Genomic DNA, 16,372 nt, shown 5'->3' with positions numbered 1-16,372 from the left:
CCCATTCTCCTCTAGCTCGTAGTGAATCCCTAAAAATGAGGTCCAAGTTTTTAAAGCTGGGGGTGAGGGGCTTCCCCTGAAGCTGTAAGACAAATGTCTCAGACTTCCTCCGGTGGACCCGTAGACAGTGATGGAAAAGCTCATTGGGTGTCTTGCCATCCTCCGGGCTGATGAAGACTCATGCTTCCCGGGGTGGGGTGCAGGTCTGAAGGAGAAGTGTGTCGACAGCCTGGTGTTCGAGACGCTCATTCCCAAGCCCATGATGCAGCACTACATCAGCCTCCTGCTCAAGCACCGGCGCCTGGTGCTCTCCGGCCCTAGTGGCACCGGCAAGACCTACTTGACCAATCGGCTAGCCGAGTACCTAGTGGAGCGCTCGGGTCGCGAGGTCACGGATGGTATCGTCAGCACTTTCAACATGCACCAGCAGTCTTGCAAGGTGGCTTCCTCCTGAGACCTCCCGCAAGCCTTTCCCCAGCCCTTCATGCCCCTAGTCCTTTTCCCTGCCCACAGCTCTGCCTTACATTTCTGTCCATCTCCATGTTCTTTCCCGCCCCTGTCTTGTCATCTCTTCTCTTCTTCCCCTCCCCCTTCTTTCTTTCTTTCCAATCAGGGTCTTGCCCAGGCTGGCTTGGATCTAGCAATCCTCCCACCATTCTCTCCCCTGCCCCAGTTACCTGTGCACGGTGTTGAGTATTAAGCACAAGGCCTCGTGCGTGCTGGGCAAGCACTTTGTAAACTGAGCTACATCCCCAAGCTCTGTCTCCATAAGCTCTCCAGGTTGCCTGAACGTGCAATCCTCCTGTCTCCCAAGTAACTAGGATTATAGGCCGTGTCTCCTGCCCCAGCTTGCTCTTAGCTTCTTTCGCCCATACCTTCCTCCTCCCTAGTTTCTCTCACCGCTACCTCAGTTCCTTTAGTCGATCAACAGTGAACTGCAGCCTCTCCTCTACACCCTTCGGGTGCTGTCAATCTTAACCCTTCAGTCTTCTCTTCCCACCACCTTGCTTGTCAGTGTTCCCATCAGACCGAGGGCTATAGCAGGGAGGTGCTCAGAATTAAATATTACATGTCATCTCCTCCAGAGATGTTCTTTGAGTGTACCCTAAAGCTGGAATGGCACAAGCCTTGGCTCTCCCAACCTGAGAAGGTTGTAACATCAACTCCGTGAAAAGCCATTTCAGAATAGATTACTCCAGATTTAGTGGGGATGTTTCTTAGCTTAGTGGCAGAGTGCTTGCCTAGCATGTGCACGACCCTAGGTTCAATCCCCAGCACTTTGGTGGGTGGATGGATGGATGGATGGATGGACGGACGGACGGACAGACGGTGGGTGGGTGAGTGGGTCTGTAATCCAATGTACAAGTATATCCAACAGGGACTGAGGGTCCCAGGGCAATATGGAATTAGTAAAACTTCTCCAAGTTCTTCAAGTGCCGATTCCTGAGGGCTCACCTACTGTCTTTACTCCAGGATCTGCAACTGTACCTCTCCAACCTAGCCAACCAGATAGACCGGGAAACGGGAATTGGGGATGTGCCCTTGGTGATCCTTCTGGATGATCTGAGTGAAGCAGGCTCCATCAGTGAGCTGGTCAATGGGGCCCTCACCTGCAAGTATCACAAATGGTAAGGTTGGGGAGGACCATTTAGCACTGTGGAAAAAGGGAGGAGAATGCAGCCCAGTCCAGTCTGTGAGCTGCCAAGCCTGTGCACATGGCACACAGCAACTGTTAAGGCAGCTCTAAGTGAATCCTCCCTCTCTTCCCACAGTCCCTATATTATAGGTACCACCAACCAGCCTGTAAAAATGACACCCAACCATGGCTTGCACTTGAGCTTCAGGTAAGAACTGTGTCCTTGCATGAACCTTCTGGCCTTCCTTGGGGATCTGTAAAGAACAATAAGTAAATCCTGAGCTTGAGGGCAGAGGAGCTGTAAGTAGCAAGAGAGAACAGGCAGACCCTTGCAGGCTGTGGGACATCAGGAAGTAGATGGTCTTATTTATCAGAGTGTGCAAGAGGATTTTAAGGGAAGGGAAGGACTAGAAGAGATCCTGGCTGGCTGTTGTACTGAGAACTTTTTTTTTTTTTTTTTGTTACTCTGTGAAGCCAGGTAGTTATTTGAGGACCACTGAGTTGAAACTCAGCCCTGCCTTCCCAGATCTGCTACCTAATTGCCATTGTCACCTCCTGTGGCTTGAGAAGTCAAGGGGGTGTTAGTGGGAGACAAGCAGGAGGAAGGCCAGACTGTTGGGATGGATCCTGGCAGTGTCCCCATTGACACCCGGACTCTGTTCTTTCTGTCCCTGGTGACAGGATGCTGACCTTCTCGAACAACGTGGAGCCAGCCAATGGCTTTCTGGTCCGTTACCTGCGGAGGAAGTTGGTAGAGTCAGACAGTGACGTCAATGCTAACAAGGAAGAGCTGCTTCGGGTGCTGGACTGGGTGCCCAAGCTGTGGTATCACCTCCACACCTTCCTTGAGAAACACAGCACCTCGGATTTCCTCATTGGTACTGGGTCTAGCTTCCCCCCAGGGTGGGGGAGCGGGGGCTGGAAGCAGTTAACTGTCTTGTATCTTACCCCCCCAGGAGGGAGGTGCTCTTTGCTTAATGGAGTCGACCCACTTGAGTATTTAGTAAGCCCTTCCGACGCAGCTCTGGATTGGATAAAACCCTTCAGACATCAGAAAGCCAGGCAGTGTAGTGTGCACCTGTGGTTCTAGCTATCAAGTAGGCTGAGACCAAATTGCATGGACCCACTACAAGTTCAAGGCCAGCCTGAGCAACATATCTAGACCTCCCCTAATCTTAAAAATAAATAGGTTAATTAAATAAAATAGGTTATAATGTAAGGCTGTCACCCCCTGCCCCATTTCTCATGGTTAATGGCAAAAGGGAGAGAAGGCATCCAGAAGGGAATTGAGACACTTCCCTTCCTCCTTGTCTCATTCCCACCTTGTAAATATCATCGGTTTGCCGGACAGTCGGCACCCGATGTTTCTGTATGACTTCTTCATTTCCTATGATGCTCTGGAGGTCACACCTCTGTGCCTTGTGACAAGGAGTAAAGGAAGCAGGGCAGGACAGACCAAGGCTCTCAAGCTTCTTCATGGCTGTGTCATTTTCTCTAGGCCCTTGCTTCTTTCTGTCCTGTCCCATTGGCATTGAGGACTTCCGGACCTGGTTCATTGACCTGTGGAATAATTCCATCATTCCCTATCTACAGGAAGGAGCCAAGGATGGGATCAAGGTGAGCCTCACCTTCTGATGCTACTCGGCCTTCTGATCGCTTTCTAACTATGACTTGTTACCCACTGACCAGCCTCCCACAGTTTTCCCTTCCTGGGCTCCCCAGCCTCTAATAACCACAATGCTTAAATATCTTATGATCAATTTTCATATACCACATAGGACTGGGGTCATGTGATGCTTGTCTTTCTCTGTGCGGCTTATTTCCGTACTCGCAACCATGCTTGCTGTGAATGGCAAGTCTTCAGTTCTTTTATGACTGGATCATATTCCACTATGTATGCAGGCGGATTTTCTTTATCCTGCTCATCGGTTGATAGACACTCGGGTAGTTCCCATCACTTGGCTTTGTCAGTGCCGCACCAACATGGGGGTGAAGATGTCTGCTCAGCATACCAACTTTCTTCTGAATGTTTACTTAGCAGAAAGGTTGCTGGATAGTAAAGTGGTTCTATTTTAAATTTTTTGGGGAGTCTTTGTACTGTTTTCCATTATGGAGATATTAACTGACATTCCCACCAGGAGTGTACAAGGCTTCTGTTTGTTCCACATTTGTGGTCTCTAGTCTCGAGAGGAATCATCCACCATTCTTAGTGGGCTGAGCTCTTAACTAATTTTGGTTTTGATTGGCATTACCCTAGTGATTAGTGATCCTGAGTATATTGAAACGCCCCTTTGGCTCTTTGCATGTCTTCTCTCGAAAAATAGTTGTGAAATTGGGTAAATTTGCTCCTGTAATTAGCTCATAATCATCACTGACATCCATTCTAGCGCTAACATCCTGTGACTCAATGACCAGTAACTAATTCTCAGTGATGTATCCCCCATAAAAGTAATTTTATCGAGGAAGGTCTATATGATGATATATTTCTAAAGGTGTTTTCTAGCAAATACTATAAGTGATTACTTCATTTATAAATGTGTGATATTGTTAAGAAAATTTTGCAGTATAATTAGTGGATTTCCAATTTAAAAGATAATATCTAGCCAGGTGGCAGTGGTGCATGCCTTTAGTTCCAGCACTTGGGAGGTAGAGAAAGGTGGATCTCTGAGTTCAAGACCAGCCTGGTCTACAGCCAGGGCTTTCGTGCACGGAGAAATCCTGTCTTGAAATAACAACAAAAATTTAAATACTAAAAGATATTATGTATGACTAAAATTGAAGAATTACTCCCCGAGAAAGTATAATTACAGGGTCATGAAATTTGTACACAGGTCTAGTGTAACATGGGCGTCCATCTTGGTGAATAGACAATGAAGGTGTGTGCATATTCTACAGTGCAGTGTGGACATGGATGGGGGTCAGTTGGAGTCAGATGGACATATGGACCGTATGTTAAGTGAAATAAGCCAGGGATAAAAACATATTATTAATGCATGTTCTCACTTACATGTGGAGCTTACCAAAGCCAAAGACAGAGAAGCAGAGAACAGTAGGTGGCTGCCAGGGCTAGAGAGGTAGGTGGGGTTGATCTCAGTCGGAGGATACAGAGATTCATCCAGACAGAGGAAATAAGTTTGAGAGATGTACCATCAGACAAGGCCGATTACCATATACTTTAAAATTAAACATATTTTAGGTGTTCTCACCACCAAATAGACTATCATTGGCCTGATTTAACCATTCCACATCTGATACATGTTTTAAATACGGTGTGCTTTACAAATTTGTATAAAATTCTATATTTCTTGAATTGCTTCTTTTTCAAAGACTCACAAATAAAGTGTCACACAGCTAGATTAAGGAGCCACTTAAACTCTTGCCCAGTCTTGAAGCCTGCACATCTCCGTGAGCTTCTGTACAGTTAGAATGGCTGTGTCAAAGTCATGGGGCATCACGTACGGCTTTCCACTTTTACTGTAGATTACATTTTTATTCATTTATCCACCACATGGACAAAAGTCATCATTGTCGTCCTCAGTCAGCAGCAGCAGCAGTGGCAGAGCTGAAACCAGAACAAACCATAGCTTTATACTCTCTGTCGTGATTCATGTTTCCTTTGTCTGTATCCTGTCCTTCATATCACCTATCTTTAAATGCATTTTTTAATTTTTAAATATATAAATATAAGAACACAGCTATGGTAGATTACTTGTCTACTTGACTTAAGTTCTTAGTCTCGACTCCCAGAAACTAACTAACTACATAAATAAATATATTGTTCGTTAATCTAGGCCATGTTGTGTCACATGCTTTTAATTCAAGCATTTGGATAAATGGACAAGGTGTGAGTGTCACAGATTTGAGGCCAGCCTGCATTACCTAGTGAGAAAAGTAACAGTTTTAAAGGTTTAACTAGTTATGTAGCACATGACTGTAGCCTCTGGAAGCTCTCAGTTTGGGACCAGCCTGGGCTACATAGCAAGCACTGCGACAGCCAGGACTTCATAGTGGTACTGTTAAAAAGAGATTGTCTAGGCCTGTGGTGGTACGTGCTTTAATCCCAGCACTTGCAGTTGGGAGGCAGAGACGGATGAGCTCTGAGAGTTCAAGGCCAGCCTGTTTTACATAATGAATTCCAGACTGGGAAAAGCTATATAGTAAGACTACTTCTAAACAAACCTTTAAGACAATGTGAGAAGTTATTCTTAATTTTTCTTGCAGTTTATAACTACTTTTTTTTTTAATGAGAAGTTCAAAACTGCCAGTCTTTCTGTTTAAGAAAGGATATATTTCCAGGGACTAATATATATATATATATATATATATATATATATATATATATTTTTTTTTTTTTTTTTTTTTTTTTTTTAATGAAATAAAGAGGAGACAATATAAGCTTCTCCTCTGTTGTCCCTCTCATTGTTCACGTGTTTCTTCTCCAGGTCCATGGACAAAAGGCTGCTTGGGAAGATCCGGTGGAATGGGTCCGGGACACTCTACCCTGGCCATCAGCCCAACAAGATCAATCAAAGCTGTACCACCTGCCCCCACCGTCTGTGGGCCCTCACAGCATTGCCTCACCTCCGGAGGATAGGACAGTCAAAGACAGCACCCCAAACTCCCTCGACTCAGACCCCCTGGTGAGTAAAAAGCCATCTTTTAAAAAGCCACAGAGTACCTAAAAACTGAGTTCATATGCTGTTCGTGTATGTTCTGAGGGGGCTCGGGCATGGAAGGGTTTCAGCTAGGACCAGAATGAGGCCAGCGAGGGATTCTTGAGCATCAGGATTCTTGCAATGAGCTCAAGCCTGCATCCTGACTGAAGCTAGATAACACATTCGGGAAAGTATATTCTAGCCAAGACACAAGTTTTAGACAGTCTGTGTAAGCAAATAGACTGAAGAAGGGCTGGAGAGGTGGCTCAGCTCTTACAAGCATTTGCTGCTATTCCAGAGAACCCATTTGGGTTTTCAGCACCTATCTAAGCTTAGGACTCTGGCTCTGATGGGATCTGACGCAGTTCCTGAGCAGGCACTGTGCTCATGTGGACATACCTACATGCAGACACACACAACTAAAAATAATAAAAATTGGGCTGGAGAGATGGCTCAGTGGTTAAGAGCACTGACTGCTCTTCCAGAGGTCCTGAGTTCAATTCCCAGCAACCACATGGTGGCTCACAACCATCTGTAATGGGCATCGGATGCCCTCTTCTGGTGTGTCTGAAGGCAGCAACAATGTACCCACATACATGAAATAAATAAATAAATCTTTAAATATGATAATAATAATAATTAAAATGTAAAAACTCTCATCAACCAAGGAAATAGCACAGTAAGGGCTGTTAGCGCTTCCCCGTCTCTCCCTCCCCCAATATTCTTCTGAGACTTCATCAGCTACATGGATTCTGTAAAACATAAGCTGGGGAAAATACTTTCAATGGATTGAGCCAAAACAATTAGTATCTTCAGTGTATAAAGCTAAAAGATGCGTGCAGGGCTGGCAAAATGGCTCAACGGGTAAAAGAAGCTGACAGTCAGTTTCCGGAGAGAACTGACTCCCAAAAGTTGGCCACTGACTTCCATGTGTATGCCATGGGATGTGCACACCTGCATTCTCCAGCATCTCCCCCACACACACACACCAATAAAGAAATAAATTACATGAAATATAAGAAAGCTTATAAACCAGAGGCAGAGTGAAAGATTCAAGAGGAAGAGGCATTTATTTGACTAGAGGAAATCCAGGTGACATAAAGACATAAGATCCTCACACCATCTAACAACGAGGAAATACAAATGAAAGCGAGGAGCCCCTCTTTTACATTGGCAGTAGGTGGTAGGTCTGAGATGCAGACTTCCATACTCCACTGTGGGGATATTCGGTACTAAAACCGTGTTAGAGGGTAAGTTAGCAGAACGCAATGGAACTTAACACACACAAATCAATTTTGCCTTCACACCTTTCCAGTCAGGAATGAGTCCAATTAAGTCTTAATATATTTTTACTTAAATTTGGACTTTGTTTGATAATGAGTGTTGTCTACGTCAAGACATTTTGTTTGACCAGAAGACTGATTAATAACATAGACGGAAGAGGCTGGCGCTGTGAGTGGCACCAACCAGGCTCACTTAGCTGAAGCCTAAGCTATAAAATGGAACAGCAGAGGGGTCTGCTGAGGTGGCAGACTCAAAACAGCGTCTGGGGATAGCACAGAGCCTAGCTGTTGGAGTGTGATCTACCGCAGGGGAATTCTGAGAGTCCGGGTCAGTTACAGCACTTCCCTCTTTACTCCCTGTGTAAGCTGGTGGGTACCTCTCATCCCTGGAATGCATCCTGAAACATGGGAAGTATTGTTCTTTGGTATCCTCTGCACCCATGACAGCTCGTATAGCAAAGGTGTCCCAGGTAACGGTTCGTGTGTATGGGTGACAGTCGGGATTGAAGAAGTTGCCACTTCTTTACGAACCACCTCTAAACTCCATATTCGTAGTCACACCAAGGATCAGGTGTGATACAGGCTGGTTGGTTTGGGTTGGGTTTCCCTGTAGGCGGGATCCAGCATCCCCCTCTTGCATTCACCACCATGTTTGCCTCTTTCTAGATGGCCATGCTGCTGAAACTTCAAGAAGCTGCCAACTACATTGAGTCACCAGATCGAGAGACTATCCTGGACCCCAACCTCCAGGCGACACTCTGAGGGCCCAGCAGTCACTGTCACCCTGGATGGCAGAAGGCTGGCTTCAGCGTCATTAACTCTCCTCTGCCTTCTTCTTTCATAGCTCTGGCTCACCAGCCTCGCCAAGAGAACAGGAGGGAAGAAGGGGGCAGGAGGAGGGACGGTTCTTGGTGCTGAACCTTAGAGAACTTTCTAGTAGGAACTGAAGGGGTGGAGTTTGGGAACTCACGCCCCTTAAATACATTTGCTGGCCTCCTCTTACGACTTAGGAGAAAAGATGATTCTGGGTCTTTTCTTCCAAGTTTTGTTTCACCTACAAACTCTTGGGCTTTCTGGGGAGGGATTTAGAAGACACAAAGAAACAAACAAGACAACCAACTGCAGCAGTTCCAAGCTGGTTCTCATGAACACCGCTGAGACACAGTCAAATGTGGGAAAATCTAAGGGAGGCAGGAGGCTCTACAGACTTTCTTGCAAACCCTTCCCAATTCTGTCAACACTGCCAACAACCTTCCCCCAGAGATCTGGCCAGAGCCCAGAAAAAAAGAAGCATGTGGTTTAACAAAAACAAAACAAAACAAAAAATATATGTGTAACTCAATCAGTAGAAGGTAAAAACGGCAATGGAAAAGATGAAGCTGGAAGGAGGGGACCCAGTTGCCAAGATGGAAAGAGAGCTGCCAGATCTTGCCTTCTGGATGACAATAGGGGACATCGCAAGATGGCTGCCAATCTAAAATGTCACCAAGCCACAAGAGTAACATAACAGCCTTCGGAGAAAGACCATGAGCTGTCTTTCAGCCCTCTAATTGAATGTGCATGAAAGTCAATAAACCCTACTTTTTAATTTCGAACTTTTAAATTTTATTTCTACTTTTTCCTCCCATCTGCCTATTTATTCGCTCCCTCTCTCCAGTTTTCTCACGTCATTGAGATACTTCAGTTTCCTTCCAGGGGATAGTTTCGTTTTCCAAGTGGGTTTTCTGTGGAGAATTTAATTTCATACTATTGGTACAAGTTAAGACACCTGCCGCGCTGCTGTCTCTGCCATCCTTGGGGCTTATTTGGGACAAGAAACATTGGCTCATAATAGTAAGAAAAAAAGAAGAACTCAGTCTTTTTGATTCTTGAGAAAGCACGTTCTACCTGGAAGCTCACCTCCCATCCTCTGGCATGATAGACCTACCCTGAGCTTCATCGTGGACTGGGAGGAAAATCAAAATACTGGAAACCCACCTGTCTCATGGCCTGTTAGGGCCCTCACTGCACTATTTGGATGGTAGCCACTTTGCCTGACTGAATCAAGATTCCCTAGCTAGCCCTTATTTGTTTTTGACAGGTGAATAGTCACTTACAAGAGATGGAACAACTACGTAAGCTGCTTCAAATCAGAGAATAAGAGGCTGGAGGAGTTTGACTTGGTGGCCAGTATTTGCCTTCTAAAGAGATTTATGTCTTGCAGAAGTTGTCCTCTTCCTAACCCACACTCGTCATTTGACAAGCACTTACCGGGTATTTAACCGAATACCAGTCACTATGTTTTAAAACAAAAAGACAAGCCTTGGTTCTTAAATTCAAGGTCTAGGAGGCAATGTTAATCTCCTTTAAGTAACCACACCCTTGTTATCTGGACCTTGAAAATCATCTGAGAAAAGCAGGTGAAGCCCAAGGAGTCAATTAAAAGAAGCCTTTAATGAGATCTCCAATATGTTGCGGGCAGAAGATTGGGGATCAGTTTAAATGGAGCCTGAAGAATTATGAAATCTTGCTTGTCTTGAGTGGGAAAATTACTTCTGTCTCTTCTAGAAACCGGTGAAACCAGGTTCCAGGTTGGGCTGCCTCATGGGCTGATGTATCAGCACTCTGCAGTTCGGATAATATCTATATTAAGCCTGGGCCTAACTGTATGCCCTTCAAATTCCTAAGTAGCACAAGACTTACCATAATCTATACCAAGATTCTGTTGGCAAACAAACCTGGGCCATTGTTCCACCCAGCCAAGGAGTTCCATGCATCTGACTCTTGACAGATCCCCAAGAAGGTCTAGCTTGTCCCTCTTGTGCCCCTCCACCCCCAGCAAAAGCTTCTATATCCACCTGGTAGCCCCAGGGATGACAGGGTCCTCTATTCTGTAGACTGTTGTTGCTACTGCTGCTAATTCTATGAGCTGTGAAAATCCCCAACTCAGCTGCAAAATATGCAATTCTGTGGTGGGAAGAGGCCGGCTGTCCGAGGATGGTGCTGAAATCACTGCCTTAAGGTCTCTGCTGTGCAGAATGAGAAGGCCCCCTGAGCTGGGTGTTCCAACTTAGAAGGAAGGGAAGGTCTCTTCCGAACCCTATCCAAAGCTTCAGTACCACGGCAAGGCTCAGACTTTCGCTAACATCCTAACGCTTGAGCCTCTCACCCTTTTCTGGTGCTGCCCAGCCAGTGCCTTCTGACATGGATGTTACTGGCTACTTAAGAAGGAAAGTAGGAAATATGCCTTTTTCCATTCCAACTGCCTCAGACTACGGAGGGATTGTCTCTGTGGTAACCATGGATACCATCAAGAATTTTATTTGGGTCTGCAGCAAGTTGATTCTGGAGGCCTCTCCTACTAGAACTTTATTTCTCTTCCTGGGATCCACCACCCTCTTCTCTCAGTTGACTGCTACATTTCTTTAGTTCAGGCATCAAATAGCTGTACTCCAGGAAGTGTGCTCCCATCTAGTGAAGCGCTCTTGAAGCCTCCACTTTCTTTCCGGAGCCTGGGACCCTGTTTACAGTTGCACATCTGGGCCCCTCACCATAGGATCAACCATCTCAAAAAAAAAAAAAAAAAAAAAAAAGGATCGTGGTTCTGTGGCCATTGCAGAAGGTTGAGCCTCCTCATGGTGCTATAACCCCTCGGGATGCTCATCCAGACTTATAAGAAGCAAAAAGCCTGAGCTCCCCCTCACTGCCTAAGAATTCATGGCAAAGAGCAAATCCACAGCATTCTTTCCAACCTACACACTTGCTTCTTGGTTGAGACTACTAGGACATCTCAGAAAGGAAAAACTGGGTCCCACAGCTAAACTCCCAATCTCTACGCACCTTCAGAAGAATCCAGCCTATCTAATTCTGCAGTTTTTGCTATTTCCTTTCCTTCTAACTCCAGATTCCATCCCTCACCAAAGTTGGCTAGTGAAGAACATCAACCTTTGGAGAGCCTCAGCTCCAGGAGAGGCTCCCAGAGTCCCTTGCACTTGGGGATGAAGATCAATAAGTTGTGTTCAATGTGTTTGTTTCTCAGTCCCTGCCTAAGCACTAAAAAATAAAATACTAGGTATTGGAGGCTGCTATGGGACCTGATGTCTGAGCATCTTTCTGTTTGTCCTCTCATACATGAGCAGTTCGTTGTATCTTCTGGGGCTTTGTGGAACATTATTATTTTTGATACCTCCTGTCTGGTAATTCGTTGGTGCTTATTTCTGTCTCTGTAAATCCTTATTACATGTAGTTTCATGTAGTCCAATCATTTGGAAGGTAGAGGCTGGCAAGGAAGGAGAATGGGGTAAAAGACCACGGAGAGAGCCCACAAGAAAACCTTTCTTGGTTGGTAAACATTTGGGTCTTGAATTACCAACCTTCTAATCTGTCCGTACATAAGACAAAATAATGATTTTCCCCCCTCTCCATTTCATTTTGTGCTGTGTGGCTTCTCTAGTTTGCAAGAGTCTATGTAAGACTTCATATACTCACCTCCTTCCTGATGGTTCGCAAAGATGAGTCACATTGTTCAGAGGAGCACCACGCCCTCATGGACTCTGATGATAAACTCTGTTTCCTGTCTTTTTCCAGAAAAGTAGGGAAAGAAGAAGTAGGGTTCTCACACACTTCCTGTCATCCCAAGTGGAACTCATTCCCAGCAGCCAGCGTGTGCACTGAGAACGCAAGCCTGATCAGGTGACTCAGATGACAGTAATCTTTCTTATGGCAAAGGGGTTTGGGAGAGGAAGTTGTGTTGATCACAAATCTAATCCAGGGTTCAAGTGTTGAAGTGACTCAGATGGTTAATTAAAGCTCCTTGTTCTCTCTAGTCTTTCTTCCCAGAGTCCCGCCCACTAGCTAGATTGACACTAGTAAGTGGACTCCATGAGCCAACTACCCTTGTGATAAGTAAAATGGCTGGTACAACAAATTGGCTAATAAGAGATGGCTAAGATGGATGTACCAGCAGTTGTTGGTACACTTTTTTTCTATCCTAGTATTGGGCATTAAATCTAGGATTTCTCATTTGCTCATCACTGAGCTCTGTCTCTAGTCTTCACTTTGGTTTTAAAGCAGGGTTTCATTCACTAAATTACCCATAATGGCTCTGAATTGACTGAATATTCCAGACAAGCTCTGAATTTGATGATTCTACACACACACACTAGCCTCTCAAGTAATTGGGATGTCAGCCTGCATCACTGGGCTCAGCTATAATACACCCTGTAGTATGAACTAACTATTCGTGAGAGTTCACCACAAGGAGGCCCAAAAATGTGTTTCAAATGGCCAAAGCCTGAAGACACTGTTCTTCATAACTGAATCAGCCTTATCAATCCTCAACCTGCTCAGGGACAACAGGGCCACCAGCTTGGCTCTCCCCACTGCCCAGGACACACTGGTGTACACTCTAGCCCTGGAAGCACATGCTGTTGTGGGGAAGATAGAATAAACTGGAAAGCAGCAGTCTTGAACTTTGGAAACCGCAGGGAGGAAACGAAAGTTTAAAAGTACACCTATTTATATCAGTTCATTCTGGTTTGATATTCTGGATTTTCTTTAATGGCTATGTCACAGGGAAACATCCTCTGACATGTGATCCTGAAAGGGGAATCCTGGTTCTTGATTCAATATTTCATGCCGTATAGCAGATGAGCAACAGCAGCGTGTGGGAATGTGGTAGGAATAAAATTCCCTGGCTCTAACCCAGATTTGCCAAGTCAGATCTTTGTGGCAGTGCCCGGCAATGCTTTTAACAGTTCTTTTAGTGAATTCAATGCGTGAGAGCCCTTGCTCCAAGATGTTTGATGTTTGAGGACCCCAAATAAGCATCTACGGTCTAATTAAAACGTTACCATTTCAAAGTCTTTTCTCATAATTAGGTTTCTGGGAGTTAACAGTGAAAATAATGTGATTTGGGGTGGAAGTCGGAGAAGCTCTGCATTTCTCCTGAGCGCAGCCTCTAGTTGGAAAAGTCCTGCCTCTGAAATTTCTACCTGGCAAACTTAGGGGGTCTCCATTAAGGAATTCTGTTGGAAGTCTCATTCAGATTTGCTGTTCTGAAGGATTCTTTTTCTGCAAATAGTAAAATAAAATCTAATTTGCATCTCTATGGTAAAATGTTCTCCTGGCAACAATCCTCTCCCTTCTTTAAGTGGTTAAGAGTTCTGATGAGTCTGAGAGCCTAGCCAGACCTTCTTCCCCAGGGCAGCAGACAGCTGTGGGGTTCCGGTTAGGCCAGAAAGGCCATGTCTCTGCTCAGCCCACAAGAGAGGGTTCTACACAGTGAAAGTATCTACGTCCTTAGGTTCAACCTTGCCTTTTCCCACAACAGGACCTAAATACAGTACTCTGCAAATAGAATAAAATAAAATCCTTTGTTTAATTTCTTTTCCTCTGAAAGAGCTTCATAGGTTTCCAAACTCACAAACTAGCAGAAATGGCCATGGAAGGGTTGAGACTTTTATAAGCAGTTTTGTTTCAAATTTGTCAGTTTCCCTTCTATAAAAGCACTTTTGTGTAGAGTATTAAAAATCACTAGTACTGGGTCTCTAGAGCCAGGGACTAAGCACTGGAAGGAAGTCCAAGGAAACAAGAGTAAAACATTTACACTAAAATTACCCTCCTTATCCATCCAGCTCCTATGGCATCATCCTGTTTCCCTGCATCCCAGCTCCTAGAGCATCACCCTGTCACCCTGCTTCTCTGTGTTCCCACTCCTGTAGCATCATCCTGTTTCCCTGCATCCCAGCTCCTAAGCCATCACCCTGCTTCCCTGTATCTTTGCTCCTGTAGCGTCATCCTGTTTCCCTGCATTCCAGCTCCTGTGGCATCATCCTGCTTCCCTGCCATCTCATGTTCTGTAGCATCCTGCTTCCTCACATCCCAGCACCTGTAGCCATTATCCTGCTTCCCTGTATCCCAGCTCCTGTAGCATCCTGCTTCCCTGCATCTCAGGTCCTGTAGCATCTTGCTTCTCTGCATCCCAGGTCCTGTGCCTTCATCCTGCTTCCCTGCCATCCCAGGTCCTGTAGCATCCTGCTTCCCTGCCATCCCAGGTCCTGTGCCTTCATCCTGCTTCCATGGCATTTCTCCAAGAAGGAAGATAAAAAGCAAACTCCCACGCTGCTGCCAGTTTCCGGTACTGCTCTGCTGCACCCCCACTTCCTAATGCTGTTCTTTTTATTGCTTTTAACAAAACAAATTTATAGAGAGTTCCAGGCCCTGCTGGCTTCCTTTCCTCCCCCTCCCTATCCTGTTTTACACAGCACTTCTCATGAAAGAGTCTGTTTCTCAAATGCATGGCATTCCTCAGGTGGAGGATGGGCAAGAATGATCACTTTTTAAAACTTAACTGGGTAGAAAATCCCAATCCAGGATATGTGTGTGTGTGTGCGCGCGTTTGTCTTACTTTCTTCTCATTTGACCCTCGCCTATTCCAATCCGTCCCCTTTTATACCTGATGTGGAAAAGGCAAAACTGAATCCGGAAAGCAAATTGTTGTATATAGTTGCGGTAACAATCATGAAGAGAGCTGGGTTGTCCCCTCAGTAATTCATTTTAAATGAAAAGAAAATTGGTTGAAAATTAAATCCATGCCTTGGGCAGCCGAAATGGCCTTCCTCCATCGCCACAGAGGTCCTTCCCTGGGTCCTCTGTCTACCCGGCATGTCTCCATCCAGCAAAATTCATCTGTTCGCTGCCATTTGCGTTTCAATAAAGTTATCTCCTGTATTGTCCTCTGGCTTTCTAGCCCACTCTCTGCTTGGTTTCTGTGTTGGTTTATCTTACTGCTCGATATGCAGTGACAGACAGTTCATGTCATTTGCCTGATTCAGAAGCAAACCCCACCTGCTTGTAAACGCCTGACCAAATGTTAATAAGCAGGGGTCATTTTTACTTTTTTGGGGGGAGCAGGAGAGAACCCTACCTCGTACATTGTGGACAGTTTGTCCTTTATTTTGCTGCAAATAACATGAACAAAAACCACGTGGGGAGGAAAGGGTTTTGATTTCATCCTATAGGTCATAGTCCATTGTAAAGGTAAGCCAAGGCAGGAACTCTAGGAAGAGGATTGAAGCCACAGCCACTCAGGTGTGCTACTTACTGGATCGCTTGCTTTGGTCTTAGATAGCTTTGGCCCACCTGCCTGGAGATGGTACTAACTACAATGGGCTAGCTCCCACTATGTTGATTAGCAATTAAGAAGTGGGTCCCAAACTTGGCAACAGGCCAATCTGACGCAGCTAATTCTTAAGTTGAGGTTTTTTTCTTCCCAGGTAATTCTAGTTTATGTCAAGTCAATAACTGACAGTTTCCCTCACCAGAAATCAAGGCTTCCAGCTTGGAGGTAGGGAGGTCTTGGGTCCTCCATCTACTGCAGACTTTGGAAATGCACCAGCCTCTCCTTCAACTAAGGGTTTTCAATCTATGGGCTGAGATCACTTTGGGGATTGAACAACCCTTTCACGAGGGTCACATATCAGATCTCCTACGTATCAGATATTTACAATTCATAACTATCAATATTACAGTTATGAAGTAGCAACAAAAATATTATAGTTGGGAATCACCACAAGGTAACTATTAAAGGGTCACAGCATTAGAAAGGTTGAGAAACATGTTTTCTTTTGGGAGCAAAGGTAAACTTACCTAAATGAGCAGCTTATTCTAATGGAGTTCAGTTTCTCCTGGCCACGGTAAGACAGAAAATAAGCCTTACTGGTCTCCACTGTGGAGTGACAGAATCAAGAGGCACTCTCTACTGTAAGCACCGTGGTAACACAGGCCACCTCCTCTGACATGGGGTGACAGGTGGGTTG

General features: G+C 45.2%; 1 protein-coding gene across 2 annotated transcripts in view; it reads left to right on the top strand.

Moving 5' to 3' along the window:
- The window catches only part of NAV1 (neuron navigator 1), a 247,604-nt gene extending 232,343 nt beyond the window's left edge, over positions 1-15,261 (top strand). For both annotated transcript variants that reach the window (XM_080918567.1, XM_080918568.1), the window contains 7 exons: positions 204-439; positions 1,474-1,628; positions 1,773-1,844; positions 2,318-2,514; positions 3,135-3,253; positions 6,079-6,276; positions 8,241-15,261. In XM_080918567.1, coding sequence (XP_080774693.1) covers positions 204-439; positions 1,474-1,628; positions 1,773-1,844; positions 2,318-2,514; positions 3,135-3,253; positions 6,079-6,276; positions 8,241-8,336 — 1,073 coding nt within the window. In that variant the 3' untranslated portion in view covers positions 8,337-15,261. The remainder of the gene's footprint in view (positions 1-203; positions 440-1,473; positions 1,629-1,772; positions 1,845-2,317; positions 2,515-3,134; positions 3,254-6,078; positions 6,277-8,240) is intronic.
- Positions 15,262-16,372: the final 1,111 nt, after the last annotated feature.

The sequence above is a fragment of the Micromys minutus genome, assembly GCF_963924665.1.
Source record: "Micromys minutus genome assembly, chromosome: 6".
Lineage (NCBI taxonomy): Eukaryota > Metazoa > Chordata > Mammalia > Rodentia > Muridae > Micromys > Micromys minutus.
This window is presented reverse-complemented; position numbering and strand designations above follow the sequence as displayed.